At 36.9% G+C, this 18,764-nt stretch overlaps 2 protein-coding genes across 2 annotated transcripts; one reads left to right on the forward strand and one right to left on the reverse strand.

The window, feature by feature from the left end:
* Positions 1-6,331: 6,331 nt before the first annotated feature.
* Positions 6,332-8,103, forward strand: LOC125208145 (transcription factor TCP23-like). Its single transcript, XM_048107721.1, has one exon. It carries the CDS (start codon positions 6,496-6,498, stop codon positions 7,729-7,731), a length of 1,236 nt encoding a protein of 411 aa, XP_047963678.1. The 5' UTR covers positions 6,332-6,495; the 3' UTR covers positions 7,732-8,103.
* A 3,177-nt stretch (positions 8,104-11,280) lies between these two features.
* LOC125206745 (putative wall-associated receptor kinase-like 16) lies at positions 11,281-15,338 on the reverse strand. Its single transcript, XM_048105978.1, has 4 exons — positions 15,078-15,338; positions 14,361-14,970; positions 13,085-13,252; positions 11,281-12,826 (listed from the first exon to the last, which is right to left on the reverse strand). The coding sequence occupies exons 1-4, from the start codon at positions 15,336-15,338 to the stop codon at positions 11,583-11,585; spliced, it is 2,283 nt and encodes a 760-aa protein (XP_047961935.1). The 3' UTR covers positions 11,281-11,582.
* Between the last annotated feature and the right edge of the window lie 3,426 nt (positions 15,339-18,764).

The following is an 18,764-nucleotide window of genomic DNA, read 5'->3' on the forward strand; positions in this document are numbered from 1 at the left end:
CATCATCCACTGCTTCGTCAATATCCAACCTTGGCTGCTTTGCTGCTGTCCAAAAATCAGTAATGTAAATACAACGTTGCATATTGGTTGCTTTGCTGCCGTCCAACCTTCGTCAATATCCAATCTCTCATAAACATTGCATCAAACAATGCACGAATAAATACAACATTCACTCAATTACAGGCATATTAGGCACTCGAAATTGCTCACCGGCTCACAAACAATACATAATGAAAATGCAAGAATTGGACCAATAATGTACCATAACAACCAAATAATGCATAATTGGCTTTTGAAAAGTCGGTCTCTTTTCGTCATGCTTGATCTGTGAGACGGACCAAAAATCAAAACTAGATAAGACTATCGCTACAAAATCGCCCTATACACGATTGTGAACCATGAATTAACCACAAACTTCAATAATGGACAGAACTCTAACAAAAATGCATACGATTTCATGATTTACGAAAATTTCGACCAAAACGTGGGTGCGAGCAAAACCATATAAATAGTTTGGGACAAAAAAATAGAATCGTCGACTATGAAATTGTATAACACTGCAAATCGACAATTAAAACTGGGTATTACCTAAAATTGAAACTTTTAAACCCTACCTTGTTGTCGACTTGATATTGATGGTCGCGCGCCAACGTCGTGAGGTTTCTACTGTGAAATGGCAGCGAAAAAAATACCAGAATGTATAAAATGCCGTTCGATTGTTTGCCTTTTGTAGAAAACTTCGATCAATTGTTTGTCCGGTCTCGGCATATCGTTTTTTCTCAGCAAATTTGGGGCGGCTAGGGTTTTGGTAGAGAGAAGAATTGGGGGAGATGTTTGTGATGAGAGAGAGAGAGTGGAACTGGAATACCAATTGTTGTTCCAAAAATCATGCTCAATTAGGATTTGCACTTTAGAAACGTATGATATTATTGCAATTTTTACTTTTCTACCCCCACAATGTACCAAATCGATCAAATAATGCAACACGGGATTATATCTCTTCTTTTAATCTAGTCCATCTATTCTATCATTCTAGTGGATGATATTAAGAAGAAAATAGTATCTAAAGGGGTAAAAGGAGCTTAATGCTCCCCTATTATACCTATATAATAAAATAGTTTTATACTCCCTCCGTCCCGCTTAAGATGACACGTTTTCCTTTTTAGTTTGTCCCAACTAAGATGACACATTTCCTTTTTTGGTAACTTTCTCTCTCCAATTAATACACTCAAACCACTTTTTCTCACTCCTATTAAAATATCCATCTATCTTCATCTCTCTACTTTAATACCTACACCCACCTTTTCTCTCTCCAATTAAACACTTTAACCAATAACTCCTAAAACCTCGTGCCGGCTAAGCAATGTGTCATCTTAGTCGGGACGGAGGGAGTAGTTTACAATTGCAGAACAATTTTTCAGTTAGATGTAAACAATAGTGGGAGATTTAAGTCATATTAATATATCATGGGGTGTATATATGGTTATGTATACTAGTGGAGTAGTGTATATATGGGATAATTATAATTTCCATAATAAAAATTTTGTTCCTTTAGCAGTGTGAACATATAATCTCATAGTTAGAAGTGGGCCCTCCTAAAATTCCATTTGTCAATAAACTAGTGGTAGGACACACCACGTAACATTTCCACCTTGGTATGTGATAAGGCTAATTTCATGCATTGGTTATGGGATAAAATTATGTGATTTCATGGGTCTAACAAGGTTTTATAAGCCAGGTGTGTAGAGAAACCGCTAGCCCCAGGAAGAAAATGAAGATTGCCGGGGAGAAGAAGCTAGCGGGAAAATTAAGCAGAAAAATGAAGAGCCAATAGACTGAGGAGCATCAAATCAGAGGGCAAAATGGAGATTGCAGGAACAGTCTAGAAGCTTTGTCCGCTATAAATAAGAGCATGCGCTTTACATGAGGATCATCACTTTTCAGCTCTTAGCTTAGTTTTCACTCTTCTACACACACACTAATTGGGAATTTGGTGCGGGGGTTCACATTTTAGCTCAATAGTGTCGCAACACCATCTCTACGGAGGCGAAGAAACAATCATCTTTTACTTTTTTGTTTACTTCTCGTACTCGCCGAGTAGTCGCTGTTCGAGGCTCGGCTCTGTTTTTCTATTATCGTTGGATACTTCGTACTTTGCAATGGATATCGCTATTTTTGTTTTCGTTTATCTTATCGTGGTACTTTTGGTTTGATTGCTGATTATTGTTGGTTGATCTGAGTTTGGAGTTGGTTTGTGAGAAATTTGTTGTTGATCGGTTGAATCTACGTAAACTTGTGAGGATCGGAGATGGAGATGATGTTTGGTTGTTGTGGATGGCTTGGATCCGGAGAGGATTAAGCGTCCCGTTGATGGATTTGCTTGTTTTCGCTTGATTTTGTTGTTTAAGTTCTACATTCTTGTTTGCCTCGTCTAGTAGTCGTAGATCTGCTTTAGTTTTACATGTTCTTCATCTCTATCGGTTTAATTTCGTTTACTCTGTTTCGATCTTCGTTCTGCTCTGTTTTTAGCTGGTTGTTTCGTGATAAATATTGTAGAAGATGATGTCGCTGTTAGTTAGTCCTTTAGTTAGCTATTTTGCAGCTTTTCAACCGTATTTTGCCTTTTCAGAAAATGGTCCCCACGTTTAGCTTTTCCCAAATCTAAGTTAGTTTAGGAAGCTGTTCGCTCGGTCTAGTAATTGTCTTGCTCTATTTCGGTTAATATGCATGCTTTTATGTCTCCGCCTAGATCTAGCTGTTTAGAGTAGAATATTTCATTTACCAAGTCTAAGAATTAAAGCTCAACCCCAAAAATTGCGTGGCAGCAGCCAAAAATAGTTTCCGAGTCTTTGAACATGTTTACTTACGCATTCATCTCTGTGGATTCGATCCCTGCTTCCCTGTACTAATTTTCTTAGCTAAGCGGGTTGAGGGTTTTTGAAGGGGGAGTTAAGGTAGTGATTGTGTGTCCAACGACAGGTAGCTCAAGGTTCTCTGAGTTCCTAGACCCAGTGTCTAGCGGATTTCCTGGACCGAGGATTTTCTTTATTAACTTTTGAACACTCTTTCGCTGACCATTAAACTCTGAACAACAGCTCTTCAGTATGCCTGGTGCATGGAATTTTTTCTCCATATTTGTCTTATTTTGGATCAAACGTTCTTGTGATTGAGTTTTATTACCTAAGTTCTTGAATATTGATATACTATATCTTTGAGATATTATAGTATCATTATTTATAATACTTCCTCCGTCTAATTTCAAGTGATTGACTGTTTTTTGGCACGTATTTGGGGAAAATGATAACAAATAGTTGGAGTAGAGAGAAAGCAAAATAAGTAAGAGAATAATTTAGATACGACTCTCCTTTATATTATTCTCTCTTTTGCTTTACTTTTTCTCCACTTTAATTATTTATTGTCATCTTCGCAAAACAGCAGTAAGAAAAAAAAATCAACCACTTGAGCTGGGACGGAGGGAGTACAGTACATCTTATTTAATCTTGGATTTTATAAGATTTCAAAATTATATGAAAATGCAAATCAGTAAAAATATCTCTCTATTTCAATCAAAACTCTCATTTATTTTTTTACTATAAAATTAATATATAAAAATAAACTGCATATTTTATTAATAATTTTTATTTAATTTTATTTTTTTGTTTGGTTTACGAGATTCAACTCCATAACTCAATTCTAAATGGATAATTATATAATAATTAGTCATAGCTAACCCCCAATAACTAAAATAATCTCACAATTCAATTCTAAATTATATATTGATAATATTATTTTATCTTGCAAACCGAATATCAACTGGCTTTTGAGGAGTAAAGTAGGACACAGTGATATGGGCGACTCTATATTATCTATAGGTTCTCTCACCCTCTGTTTCAACTTATACAGCATACTCCTATTTCTGCGATCAAAGTTACTTTCGATTATTGGGTAATTTTAGAGATTGGTAAAAATTGGTAGTATTAAATTCAAAATCTAGTTGCCTCACAAGCTCATCTGACATGATAAATACGGCTATAAATTTGACACGTGCCGAAATAGTTATTGCATAAGTCAATTGCCAATCATCTGAATTTCACACGATTATTGGGTGATTGTGGAAAATGAACAAACACACAATTTGCCAATGAGATAAAAATTCTACTTCAAAAAAAAATACAGGTTTTTAATTGCTTCAATAACTATCAAATTTTGAAGAATTAATGTTAGCTAGTAGAAGCAAAAAACTATGCCATCATAGCTATATAAATTAACTAGCGTCGATATTCAACTACGTCGTTAAGTATATTGATTATTTAAGTAGCATAGACATTTAATTTGGAGATTGAATACAATTTTATTAAATAAAATAATATAGTATAGTAATAATAATAAGTATTTGAACTTGTATAACGTTTGCATTTCTCCATGCGACAATTATTTAAAAAACAAAGGGACAAAGTGTCAATTTCTATCTACAGAGTGTGAAATTTTGAATTTTCCAAGGAATGATCACCAATCGGGAAACACATGCTAATAATACTCCAATTTAGTTGCTAAGATTTTATTCAAATTAAATTGGAAAAATCAGCATACTTATTTGGACTGCGAGAATGTTAACTTTGATGGGATAATAATTATTTAAACTATGTAATTTTTTAAAATTTCTAATCAATCCACAATATTTGAAAATGAAATATAAAACCGTGAAATTTAATTTTTTTTCAATTATCTCACATGTGTAAAAGATGATATAAATGATGTTTAATTAAACCATGTATTAATACTCGTCATTTTTTTCATTTTTATTTTAATTAAACAACATCATTTTGAATATTACCAAAGACGATACAATTGTAAACGTATGAGAAATTAAATTTTACGATATGATTTTTCAAACCCGTTAAGAATGTCCATAATTAGCCAAACTTAATATTCCCTCCGTCCCAACTAAATTGAGTCGTATTCCGCTTGTCCCAACTAAGTTGAGTACATCAAATCATTTTTAGTTTATTCCATTATCTACTTTACTCTCTCTTTTATCTTTCCTACTTTATTCTTCTCTCATTTTCAGCACAATTTCTTATAGGGATGTCAATCGGGCCAGCCCACCGGGTTTCGGGCCAACCCTATTCGGGTTGCGGGTCAATCGGGTGCGGGCTAATCGGGTTGTGATTTTTTTCGGATTATAAAAGTTCAACCCTAACCCTAAAAGCTCGGATTTCGGGCTAGTCCAACGGGCTAATTGGGTTGCTACCGATATAATAAACATGCGATAAATCCAATAAATAATTGTGAAAATTAGTTATATTTATAAAATGTAAAATATTTAATTATGATATATTTGAGATATATGCTTAAACTCAAACGTAAACACGATCATATACTAATATTTGAGATTTATGCAAAATAAAACATAAAAATCAAAAATTTTAAAGCATGTTTTAGAAATTTAAATATATATATTTAGTGAATTTGAAGTTTCTATTTATATATATATATATGATATGTTAATAAAAATTTAATATATAATTTATATATTTAATATATAAAATTAAAAGTTATTTTTTAGTAATCTATATCATAAAATAACCAATGAAATATCGAATTAGAGTCAAACAAATAGAACGATAGAAATTTTATCGGATTTTCGAGTCTGGCCCTAATGGGTTGCGGGCTAGTCGGGCTGTAATTTTATCGGACTAGAAATTTTCAACCCTAACCCTGTAAATTTGGCGGGTTATTCAGGCCGACCCATGGGTTGCGGGCTACATTGACATCCCTAATTTATTAATCGTTGTGTCCAAAAGTTATGTCTCAACTTAGTTTTTTCAAAAGGTCAAACACTTTTTTAAAATTCGTTCTGAATTAAAATGAGACTATAAATGGCAAATGGAGATAATATGAAATTAATAGTAAAAAATACTCCATAAGTTAAACGAAAGTAATATCTAAAATATTATACTCCCCCCGTCCCATTGAAGATCACCCACTTTCCTTTTTGATTTGTCCCAACTAAGATGACTCATTACTTAAAATGGAAACACCTTTATCTCTACTTTATTCCTCTCTCTTACTTTACTCTTTCCTCTTAACACACAAAATATAACTGCATAAAATCTCGTGCCGCCCAAGAAAGGGGTCATATTCCTTGGGACCGAGGGAGTACCAATTTAATTAGATTTTTCCCCATGAAAGTAATAAATATAGTTATATAAATATGGCGCAAGCCAGCTAATATGCACTGTGATGAATATTAATAAAAGAATGACCCCACGGTGGGCTGAGTGGGCTCCACTTCTGCTCTCATTTATTCATCTTTTTGTGCTTCTCTCTTTCTCTCTCCAAAGACACCAGTCAATCACAATTCACAATTTCTTCCACTTGCCTCTCATCAAAATCACTTCTTTTGCTTCCCTTCATTCTTCAATAGCTTCCATGATTTGAGCTATGTTTTCTTGAAAAACTCTCTCTTTGTTTTCTCTCTCCCAAAAAAAACAAATGGAATTTATGGAGCCACACCCCAAAAATCAAGGACCCAATAACAATTCCACCTCCGCCGATCACCGCCGCCACCTCCACCACCACCTCCAAAGTCAAACCGAACCCGGCCCATCCCCACCCCATGGGCCATTGATGGGCTCCATCTCCCTCCAACAACCAAGAAACTTAGCCCACTCCCCCTCCTCTGCCTCCGCCGCTGCTACCAGTACTGCTCTCGTCGCTATTCCTAATAACAGCGACGACAACAATACCAACAGCAGCGGCGGCGGCCTGGCGACCAATAATAACAAACTGGTCGCCAAGAAGCCGTCCAAGGACCGCCACACCAAAGTAGACGGCCGCGGGCGGCGCATCAGGATGCCGGCCCTGTGCGCCGCCCGCGTCTTCCAGCTCACCCGCGAGCTGGGCCACAAGTCGGACGGCGAGACCATCGAGTGGCTCCTCCACCAGGCCGAGCCGGCCATCATCGCCTCCACCGGGACCGGCACCATCCCCGCGAACTTCTCGACGCTCAACGTCTCGATGCGCAGCAGCGGCACCACCTTCTCCGCGCCGCCGTCGAAGTCCGCGCCGCTGTTCCTCGGCGGCGCCGCCGCCGGCATGCTCGGTTTCCACCACCAGCTCGCCGCTAATTCCCATTTCGGCCAAGAACCGGATGAGAATTACCTCAAGAAACGGTTCAGGGGAGACGATGCCAGCGGCGCTGCCTCCCCTAAACCGGGGAGAGCCGGCGGCCACGATCAGGAACCGGGTCAGGAGCATAAACCCGGTTCGTCGCAGCCGTCGAGCTACATCCAGGCTCCCGCCATGTGGGCGGTGGCCCCTGCCGCCGCCAACGTGGGGAACGCCTTCTGGATGCTCCCGGTAACCGGGAGCGCCGCCGCGACGGCAGCCGGGCAGCAGGAGTGGCAGTACAAGGCCCCCTCCGCCGCGGCGCAAAGAATAGGCGGCTTCGAGTTCCAAGGAACCGGCCGGTTCAGCCCGGTTCAACTCGGGTCAATGGTTTTGCAGCAACAACAACAACAAACGCCAGTTCATCAACTGGGCCTCGGCGTCCCCGAGACTAATATGGGAATGCTCGCGTCAATAAACGCGTACAATAATAACAACAACAACAACAACCACAACGGAATTGATCTTGGTATGAATTTGGATCACCACCACCATCAGCACCACCAGAGTCAACCGCAACAAAGCGACAGCGACGACGAAACGGCAAAAGATTCACAATAGTAACAAAATAAAAATCTTGACGAGTTTGCACCACCATTTCCATATTTCTCCTTGCTTGGTAGTATTTTTTTACCTTCTCAATTTTTTATCATAGGTTAGGGTAAAAAAATGATTAATATTTGTGTGCATATCTTTAATTATTGGCTTTTTGAGTACTTAAATTAGGTAACATTGCATTTTGTGGACAACAAATTTGAGTATGTTGGTTTCAAAATAGAAAATTGTGGGATTTGTGTATGATTTTTATATTTTTAGAAGTAAATATTTCAGTGCAGAAAAACCTGATAGGTTTTGAAATTTGTGCTTGTTTTATTTAATGTGTGACAGTACTTATTCATTCTGTGGTGAGCAATCAAGGTATGATTTTCCTGATTGGCGAAATGTGTAAGTCTGGTTGCTATAATTGCTTTGACTTTATTTAAATTTCTTGAGATATTATTGATTAACTTATCTGTAAAATTGTTGATACCATTCATGCCGACACTCTCTATTCTCCTCTCTCAATTTTATTGCAAAATTAATAAAAGAAAAGAGACATAATAAAATAAATGATTAGAATATTCTACTACAAAACACGCAATTTAAATTATTTATAGATAAAGATGAAAGAGTAGTGTTTTTTTTATAAGAATGATTCTTACAACATATTTACAGGTAGCTGTCATCGTAGCATCACGAATTTCTCTTTATAAATGAAAAGAAAGAAAGATTGCGTACAATATTTTTCTCATACTATTATAATAGTGTATTAAATAATAAAGAATTATTTGAACAAAAAGATCTCTAGAAAACGGCATGGTTATTTACTAAAGTGGGATGAGAAGATAACGAAAATTGAACGCAATAATATAATATTTGCCTCATCAAGCATGTCGCTATTACGTGATTTTAATTGATTGATTCGAAATTGAAATCTATTCCAATAATTGAGTGTATTGTTACTATTGTATGCACTATCCTCTCTCCCTCTCTCTCTCTCCAAATCTCTCTCCAAATGTCACTAAAATTTCTTTAATTGTCACCTTGTGTTCACAATATAGTGAGATATTATTGGAGACATTTTAAATGGAATCCTGTTATTGCAATTTACTCTCTCCGTCCCATATTACTTGAAGCTTTTTTTTTTCGGCATGGGATTTAAAAAAAGTTGTATGGAGTGAGTTAAATAAAGTAATAAAGCAGATGAGACAATAAAGTAAGGAAGAGAAGAGAGTATAGTAAAAGAAAGAATAAAGAAGGTGTGATTAGATGTTTTATTTTTAGCCAAAAAGATAAACGACTTAAGTAACTTGGGGGCAACGAGTACTAATTTACTCAGTTATTCTATGATATAGAGTCGTATTTTGTCGTAGATGGGTCGTTCAACCACGCTACCGGACCATGAGGGCCAAAAACAGTCCACTGATTAAATTCAGTTTTTTTGGATATTATATTAAAACCACGATGCAACAACTTTGTCTTCACGATAATCTTATGAGATATAGTCACTTCTGGTGTTCGCTTGACATTCATTACCAGCGACAATCACATCTATGTCTTCCGATGTTGACGACTATCTACTTAATGACTTAATGTGTCTTGATTATTGAAAACAAGAAAAAACCTATAATAATTCACAATTCTTGAAATCATGCAAGTTGATAGAAGTCTTTCTCACAAGCCAAGATTTAGAGACACAAAATATGAAAAACAACAAATTAAGAGTTCAATAATTGAAAGGATACGATACATGAAACTATGGTAACAGCTGCACATGAAAAAAAATCGTTTGCAATAAAGGATTGGAATTAAAGAAGGAATCAGAGTCACCTTATTTTGTCTCTCTTTCTCACAGCCTAATTTCAGAAAAGCATGCTACTACTTTTTCTATTCCATTTGATTCTTTTTACTATAACCACCAATCTCCTTCAATTTTCATTGGATCCCTTTCACCTTTCCTTTTTTCCACTCCTTAGTGGCTATGATCACGTATTCGATACATTGCACCCCGTGTAACACATACATCGTGCATCTTATTTCACCGGATGTAGCATCTACGTAAGATATCTCGTTACCGGCCATAAATGGTTCGAGTTAATAAACTTAGGGGTTTCAACAACCTCAGTGGCTTTGATTACGTATTCGAGACAATGCACAACGTGAAATTTATATATCGTATATATGATTCTAAGCATCTTCGTTGATCTAATCACAGGCCAAAAATGGTTCATGATAAATAATCTTGGGAGTCAAACAACTTTTATTAGCTATTTCCTTCGTCTATGATTAATTGACACAGATTTTTAGAAATTTGAGTGAAAAAAATTAGTCAAAATTTGAGTTTCATTTTTATATACTAGTATTGGTTTTTATAATTGAAATGACTGAAATGAGTTAGCGGATTACGAGACTAATTTATCAAATATAGTAAAAGTCAAATATGACATGTAATTAATGGCAGATATCTTAAAATAACAAAATGAAATATTTAATGACGGATGTAGAAGTAAGATATATATTTTGAAGATATTAAGCGACATGAAATATCTAAATAACATATCCAGTTATAGGTCAGAAGTAATCTAGATAACTAATTAATCTTGGGAGTCTAACAACTTCATTCCAAAAACTTGTCAAAGAAAGAAGTTCAATGTCATTTTTTAATCCCTTCAAATGAAGTTATTAGAAGATTCTCAAATCTATTTTAAATCATAAGAACTTAATGAAACCTGGATAGAAATTGTATGTACTTAAAATTACAGGCAAGATGTGGTTGGATTGGATATGTGACACCCAAATATAAATCAAGGTGGTTCCAAGAATAAAATATGTAAATGTATGTATGTGTGTGTGTGTACAGCTGGAGCATCTTATTACAGGCATCAATATTCTTGTACAGAACTTTTTTTTACAAAAAGTAATGTCTGTGCAGCAGTACATCCAGCAAGACATCACTTAGTTGTATGGAATGCCAATCTTTTGGAGAAGGATAATATATACATATACATGTAATAACAAAACATTAGTACTACAAAAATATTCAACAAGCCACATGATTCATGAGTAGTAAGATTTTCAAAGCACTATATAAATAATGGAGTAGTATCTAGATTTCATCACATGCATTGATAGTCAAGAGGATGATAGCATAATGAGTAGTTTAGTTATATTGTAGTAACTAAAAATGCCATGTTCTTGAATTTCTATGCCACCATTGCAATATGTATCGAACCTCTATCCCGCATGGTCGCGCCATAGGCATAGGTGTAGGCTGTAAATTACAGAGCTACTTGCGAGCTATTTGAGATTGGGCTCGAAAAAAGCTCGTTTGGAGCTCAATTTGACAGGAAACAAGGCAAGGTCGAGCCTCATGGTGCCAAGTCGGTTTGGCTCGTGACCATGTTCAGATTCCTAACACAACAAAAGAAACACTTATATGTTGTTTATATCTTTGCATTGTTTTATCTAGTCCAACAAATCAGTCCACCACTATTGAAATCTAGGTATATGCAGATCCAATGCAAGAACAATTCTTGGTACGTAGATCAATAGAACGCTATGAAATCTTTATTGAAGTTTGTCCATATTTTTGTTAGTCAAACGATAATATTGATTGTACATGAGGACAATATAGACAACTGTGTCTTAAATAAATAAAGAGTCATTTCTCATTTTTATCTTATTTACATTTTTTTTTTTTGGAAACCAGGGCACTCACCCCAAAATTTCCAAAATTATTTTCACTTGTATTTCATTATAATATCAATATATAAAAGTGACACACTCATGTTATTAACTTTTACCCCTCATATTTTCTATACCGAAAAAGTAAGACTCATATTGCTATAAGGAGGGAATATCCCAAGCCAATTTCATCTTCCTCCATCAACTTCATTCACAAAACGACCCCAACTACTATCAAATCCATCACAAATCTTTCCATTCCCTCCACCATTACAATCAACCACATTCATCAATCCTTCCTCATCAAACAACAATCCCACCTTCTCATCATCAACAACACCTTCATCTCTACTCCATGAATGCTTCCCTCCCATCATCATCATCAACATCCCTTCCAATTCCATTGCCACTTCCTTCATACTTGGCCTATTCTCCCCCTTCACATTCAAACACTCTTTAGCAAGCCTCCCAACTCTCCACACCTTCTCCATATTCCCATCTCCCCAAACACTCTCATCAACAACCTCACTCAACCTATTCTCCCTCAACATGCATAAAAAGTAGCTAGCTAGGTTCCTCTCCTCCTCGGCCGCGTCGAAGCACACGGCCTTCCTGCTCGTCAGAAGCTCGAGCAGGACCATTCCGAAGCTGTACACGTCGCTCTTCTCAGTCAACTGGCTCGTCTGCATGTACTCCGGGTCCAAATACCCGAACGTCCCCTGCACCATCGTCGAAACCTGTGAGATGTCCGCGGGCACGAGCCTCGAGGCTCCAAAATCCGATACCTTCGCCGTCAGATTCTCGTCCAGTAAGATGTTGTCTGACTTGACATCCCTGTGGATGATCGCAGCAGAAGCTGCAGAGTGCAGGTACGCCAGCGCCCCTGCTGTTTCTGCTGCGATTCGCAGGCGCGCGCCCCAGGGAAGACTGGGGCCCGCGTTTTTTTTGTCTGTTTCTGATTTTTTGTGGAGGTGGGAGGAGAGGGTGCCGTTGGCGACGAACTCGTAAACGAGGAGGGGGGACTCGGTCTCGAGGCAGCAGCCGAGGAGACGGACGATGTTGCGGTGGTTGATCTGAGAGAGGACGAAAACCTCGTTGATGAACTGCTCGATTTGCGTGGGGTCCACTTGCTTGGATTTCTTGACGGCGACGGGGGTTTTGTCGGAGAGGGTGCCTTTGTAGACTGTGCCGAAGCCGCCTTGGCCGACGATCATGGCGGGGCTGAAGCCGGCGGTGGCGGAGTGGAGCTCGGAGGAGGGGAAGATCTTGACGGCGTCGGGGGACCTTTCGCGGGCGGAGAGCTTTTGCTGTAGGAGAAAGCCGCCGTTGTTGAGGAAGAATTTGTGTTTCTTTGCTTTGGAAGATCTGCGCTTGAGCTCCATGTAGAAGAAGATGGCGGCGATTAGGAGAGTTGTTATGCCACATGAAATTCCTGTTTAAATTTGTGACATAAATCAAGATTGATGGTCCAATAAAAACCATTTTATTGTGACGATTTGTGTAGATTTTGTGAATCGAATATGAATTTGCGATGTAGTATGAAAGAACAAAAAATTGACACGTTTTGGACGTGACGAATTTTAATTAGTGGAAGTGACAGATTTTCTATGGACGGATGAAAAAGTAAATTGTACAGTAACGGTTTTTTTGGAAGCGAAGAGACTCGTTTCTCGTATACTATAAATTTTACCGATTAAGATATAGGGAAGCTTGTTATCCTTCATGGTGCAACCACTTCTACCTCTTCCATTGCCAGAGTATCCATCGGGACAAGAACATGTGTAATTACCTAGTGTATTTGTGCAGTACTCTTTTTTCATACAATTGTTTAAAGTAGAATCTTTACACTCGTCAATATCTGCAAAACATGTAAATCATGGCATCATTATTTAGTGATAGAATGTTTAATAGGAGAAAATATTTTTCATTTAAACACAAAATATATATTATGTACTTTGTAATATTGATATGAATTTTAAGACATGGAAACCAAGGAGTAACTTATATTTCAACATTTTGCAATTAAAGTTGGAGTTTTAATTGCCGACATCCAATACTAACTGGTGTGTGACAATAATTGTTGGAAATTGCCCTCTAAATGTGTTGTTGTCATCACTAAGTATTGGACGTCGACAGTGGTCATGTCTTGAACGACAATAACATTGGAAGTTTGGTTCGTTGGAAAATAAATACTTATGATTTTAAATAAGATCGAAATTTAAAATTAGATCAAAGTTCGTGAATATAAACACAAGGAAAAAAAATATACATGTGTGCCCAAATATTACCTATACAACCATTTGGACCTCTCCCATCGCCGGAGTATCCCTTGGGACAAGAGCATGTATAATTTCCTATTGTATTGGTGCAGCTTGCTTTCTCCATGCAAACGTGTAGATCACTATTTGCACATTCATCAATATCTACAAAAAGTTTTGGGTAAATATGTATGTAGAAACAACTTCTATATTCACATATATTGTTGTAATTTGTAAATTTGGAGAGATTTGGAGCAAATTCTATTATTCACCCCACTTATAACCATACATAACAATATATCGCCCTCAATATAGAGTAAATGTCAAATTTTGTTGTAAATATATGACCAAAATACGAATTTAGCCACAAAACATTCATTTTTTGAAAAGCAGGTCCATAACAAATGAAAATGTCGCCGAAGTAGTCCTTTTTTTTACGGTTCCGTAAAAAAACTAACGGTCAACGCTAATTGCACAGTGGCATGACCGTCAGTTTTTTATGGAACAGTAAAAAAAGGACCACTGCAACAAGGATTTCATTTATTATGGACCTGTTTTTCAAAAAGTAAATGTTTTGAACCAAATTCGTATTTTGGTCATATGTCTAGAGTTCAAAATCCTAATCCTATTTAAAAATACATAATGTTTCAACGTCCTACCACATATCAGATGGATATTAGACGAGTTCAAACCCGATCATTTCCATACCTTGGCATCCATCAACAAGATAAGCACTCCCTTCATACCCTTCCTCACAAACACACCTATACCCATCTCCATTATTTCCAATGCTTTCGCACCTCGAATTCCAGCTCAAACACGCATACCCGGCGCCTCCCATCGCCGCCTCGCAGCTCCCGTTCCCGGCCACCCAATCCACCACCACCGGCACCTTATCCACCCCCTCCAAATCCACCAAACTCCGCACCGAAAAGTTAAACGCCGACTCCTCCACGAGGAACGCGTACCCGCACCTATCGAAATCCAATACGAACGTGTAATTCAAGAAGCTCCCAAGCTCGATCTCCGCCTCCCAGACGCCGCCGGGGATCGCCGCCTGGCAGCACCCGGCCCCCGCGCAGAGCCCCTCCTCCAGATCCGCCGCCGCGTCGCACATAGCGGTGCACCCCGTCATGAAGCTCCGGTCGAGGCGCTTCCCGTAGATGAAGGCGATCGTGTCGCACCCGACGATCGTGAGCTTGTTCGCCGTGCCGTTCACCGTCAGCCGCGGCGGGAGGATCAGCGGCTGCGAGGAGGCGGAGATCTCGCCACCACTGGTGTTGTAGCAGCTCCGGGCAATGGGGTGGAGGAGCGTCACCTGGAGTTGTTGGCAATTCAAACTTAAATATAAATAAATATAGCTGTTATAAGTCAGTGTAAAAATAGAACTGAAATCACCATATGGAGTAACTTTTTTTAATCAACCTGGCCTTCAAGGGCTATTTTGGTAATTTCAGCGGAGTTGTTTAGGAGGAAGAGCTTCGGGGGGTCGAATGCGCGGTTGCACGCGACCGCGAAGGAGGGGTCGCGGTGGCATTCGGGAGACATGCCGAAGGGGTACGGGATGGTGACGTTGCCGCAGCGGTCGTCGCAGTTGGGTTTTGTTATTGGTAAGGCGTGCAATGGTACTGACACGGACACGAGCACGAAAACGAGCATGAATATGACTGGAGTATGAGATGGCATGATTTTTGGGTTTTTTACTTTTTTTCAAATTAAATTCATTTTTTTGAGATGGAATTAAATGAATAGTAGTAATATAGATATCGAGCCGGCATGCAACGAGTGGAAATTAATAAATTGGGGACTTTAAATTCACCGCCGCATTGAAAACTCAGCCGTAGTTTTAGTAATCTCTACGGCGGACTGTGGCGGAGCCGTCGGCAGCATCAACTTTTACTACAACATCTTTTATAGTGTGTGTTTAATTTGATCAATTATTATTTTCCTACTATTAATTTCGATCCAAATTCCTCTAAAAATGTATACATTTAGTTCTATTTTAATAATATTCTTTGTATTTAATTTGGTCGGGATTGCAGGTTGGGAGTCGAAAGAACATTAAGTATCTGAATCAGGGACGGATCTATAGCATTGTGAGAAGGGGCAATTGCCCCACCTCATTTTTCTATAGCATGTGAATATATATATTATTATACTTAAATATATGCATATTCAACTAATTTGCCCCCTCATTTAGAAAAAATATTTTTTTACTTGCCCCACTCCTAACATACACGTAGACTTACTATATTATTTTAATATATATATATTAATTTTATATTTATTTATTTGTGTGTTAATATTTTTGTCCCTCCTAATATAATTTTCTAGCTCCGTCCCTGATCTGAATCAGAAAATATTGAAATTTCGTATATATAAGAATAAATACATCTAGAAAGAAAATAGCATTGGGTGGAGAGACTTGTCATTCCATCTGAGTCCTCAAACTTGATTTTTAGTGGATCCATTGGGCTTTCTAAATTAAATTTCGTAGCATTTTAAACAACCCAATCGATGGACTGATAATAATAGCACACACTCTTAAATTAGTTACTATTACAATCTCAATCTCTAAAAGTTAGAAACTATTTTCATCCAAATAATAATTTTAAACAATCCAATTGATGGATGAAGTAGTATTACTTAGAATAATAATTATAAATAATCATCGGTATTTTGAATCCAACCCGCTTTCTGTATGCACGCCAGAATAGGGTTCTTAAATGTGCCATCCGATCTTAGTTAATCGATAACCGAATTAATTAAGGTTGATTATCGCAATAGTATCGGGTCGGTTACGGTTAATGGATCTCGTCGGGCTCGATTACCGGTTCCCCTACTATAACCTTAACCGAGAACCGCAATAATGTTCTCAAAAGTATTTTATTTTCTTGGATTAGTTATGATAGCTTACACATTGATTTCTATTGGACCCATTGGGTTTAACAATTAGTATCACACAAATTAAATTAACCCAAACTAACATAATTTAAAATTAGCCCAAGAGGGGTTGATTGGGCTTAAACGATGGTTCAATAGATTTAAACATTACACCAATATTTACAGAATATGTATGCACACACTTCATGAGGTATCTAATTTTATATATTTTTAATGTACTGATATTGCATCTCAGTGCTATTAATGAATACTAGTAATATACCACATCTATAGATTCTAGTAGTTTGTAACATACACTTGTATTACAAACATATTTGCAATAATGATCGTAATATAGAAAAAGTTAAGACATAAAGGATTCAGAGGTAAAATCAAAGGAATAATAATTCAATAAGGAAAATGACCTGAGATGTGAGGCTCTTTATGAAAGTCATGTTGATATTTTGAGACTTTAGAAATCTAAGATGTATTTTTCAAAGACTAAATATATTGTTCATGCAAGGTATAAAATAAAAAATATACTCTTTCGGTCCCACAATAATTATCACTCCTTTTCATTTCGGTTCATCCCACAAAAATTGTCACACTTCATCATTTTAACCATAAATATTAAGTAGGTTTCACATTCCACTAACTCACTTCACTCGCCTTTTATTATAAAACCAATTTAAAAAAGTGGATCCCATCCCACATTCAACTAACTTTTCCAACCAACTTTTATTTACATTTCGTAAAACTCGTGTTCATAATAAGAGTGACAATTATTGTGGGACAGAGGAAGTATAAAATACGGACACAAAATGCAACACTTTGGTTAATAAGACACAAATACATAACTTTATCAACCTTCTTGTATTGATAAACTTATATCTCTGTGTCAATATTTAAATTTACTTATTAATTTTGATAATTTTAATAAAGAATTAAAAGTTATTTATTTCGACCTACACTACTATATCCCAGGTTTTTTGTCTTCTATAATTAATCATTAAAGACACCCCTCGTGGAAACATTTTGGATTTAGCCAGAGTCATGTCCCACAGCATATATTTTATATCTATTCCACTATTACAAATTTCAATGTTTCCATGATCAATCACATGAACGACGAGTGAATATAATTTTGACAGTCCATTTTTCGATTTTCTTGTTAAAATTATTGGTCTGAATAGTCCAAGATTTCCATTTTCTGGATTTGGTTAAAGTGGATAGTATATATATGTTGGGGAATATATACTTTTTCTGAGACAAAATATACGCAATGATTCCTCAAAAATTCCAGTAATTAACTTACATGTGCATGGATTATAGAACTTAAAATCTATATCACTTGTGTTGTCTTACTTGTGTACCGCTTTTATTTTTCTTTCATATTGTTAATCTATATTTGTTTCTTCAAATTTTGCATCCGCATGCGATTACACGTTTTATTTTTCCTATCTATTTCAATCAAAGTCCATATCTCTTGGAATTATTATTCCCCATGTTTACACGTCTTATTTTTATCATTTTGGTCTGTACACTATTACCTGTCTATCCTATTGAATTGAAGTCTACATCTCTTGTAAATTTTACTCCATATATTCATGATTACACGTCTCAGTTTTGTCATTTTGATCTGTCCGCTATTACTTGTCTCCTTATAAAACTAATATATAAAAATGAGACTCACATTCCATTAATTTTTTCCACTCACATTCATTCATATTTATTAAAATTCGAGCCGCCGGAAAATAAGACGTGTAATCGCAGACAGATGGTGTATAATTCTTGAATTGCATTGTTCAGTAGTGTTACGATCTGAATGTTGACCATTTGTGAGGAATTAATCATTTGATGCCGTGAGTGTTTGTAAATGCATATCCAAACTTCACATTAGTATGCTATTGCCCTCTTTTGTCAAACTCTCACAATTTTGTTTCCAGGTCATTCCCCAAAAGGTCGCATACTAATACAATTGGGGTAAACTCTTATGTTTACAATGGCAAACTCTCACAATTTTGTTCAGTATATACTTATTATCCATATCTTGTTATAGTTAACACAAAGAAATAAACCGAAAACAAGAGTAGACATCAAATACAACCTTTTTTTATAGAAGTCCAAAAACATGAGCAAAGCTCAAACAACTTACAACATAACAAAGACTACTAGAGAGTCTAAACAAAAGATTAGCTACTCAAAAAGGCAAAAGGTTAAAACATCAGG

Source organism: Salvia hispanica, chromosome 2, assembly GCF_023119035.1.
Source record: "Salvia hispanica cultivar TCC Black 2014 chromosome 2, UniMelb_Shisp_WGS_1.0, whole genome shotgun sequence".
Classification (NCBI taxonomy): domain Eukaryota; kingdom Viridiplantae; phylum Streptophyta; class Magnoliopsida; order Lamiales; family Lamiaceae; genus Salvia; species Salvia hispanica.

Excerpts from the sequence above, each read along its gene's own strand:
- LOC125208145 (XM_048107721.1), top strand. The coding sequence starts at position 6,496 with ATGGAATTTATGGAGCCACACCCCAAAAATCAAGGACCCAATAACAAT.
- LOC125206745 (XM_048105978.1), bottom strand. The coding sequence starts at position 15,338 with ATGCCATCTCATACTCCAGTCATATTCATGCTCGTTTTCGTGCTCGTG. Across the intron at positions 14,971-15,077 it reads AAATAGCCCTTGAAGGCCAG|GTGACGCTCCTCCACCCCAT; the intron begins GTTGATTAAAAA and ends CAACAACTCCAG. Across the intron at positions 12,827-13,084 it reads GCTTCCCTATATCTTAATCG|GAATTTCATGTGGCATAACA; the intron begins GTAAAATTTATA and ends AAATTTAAACAG.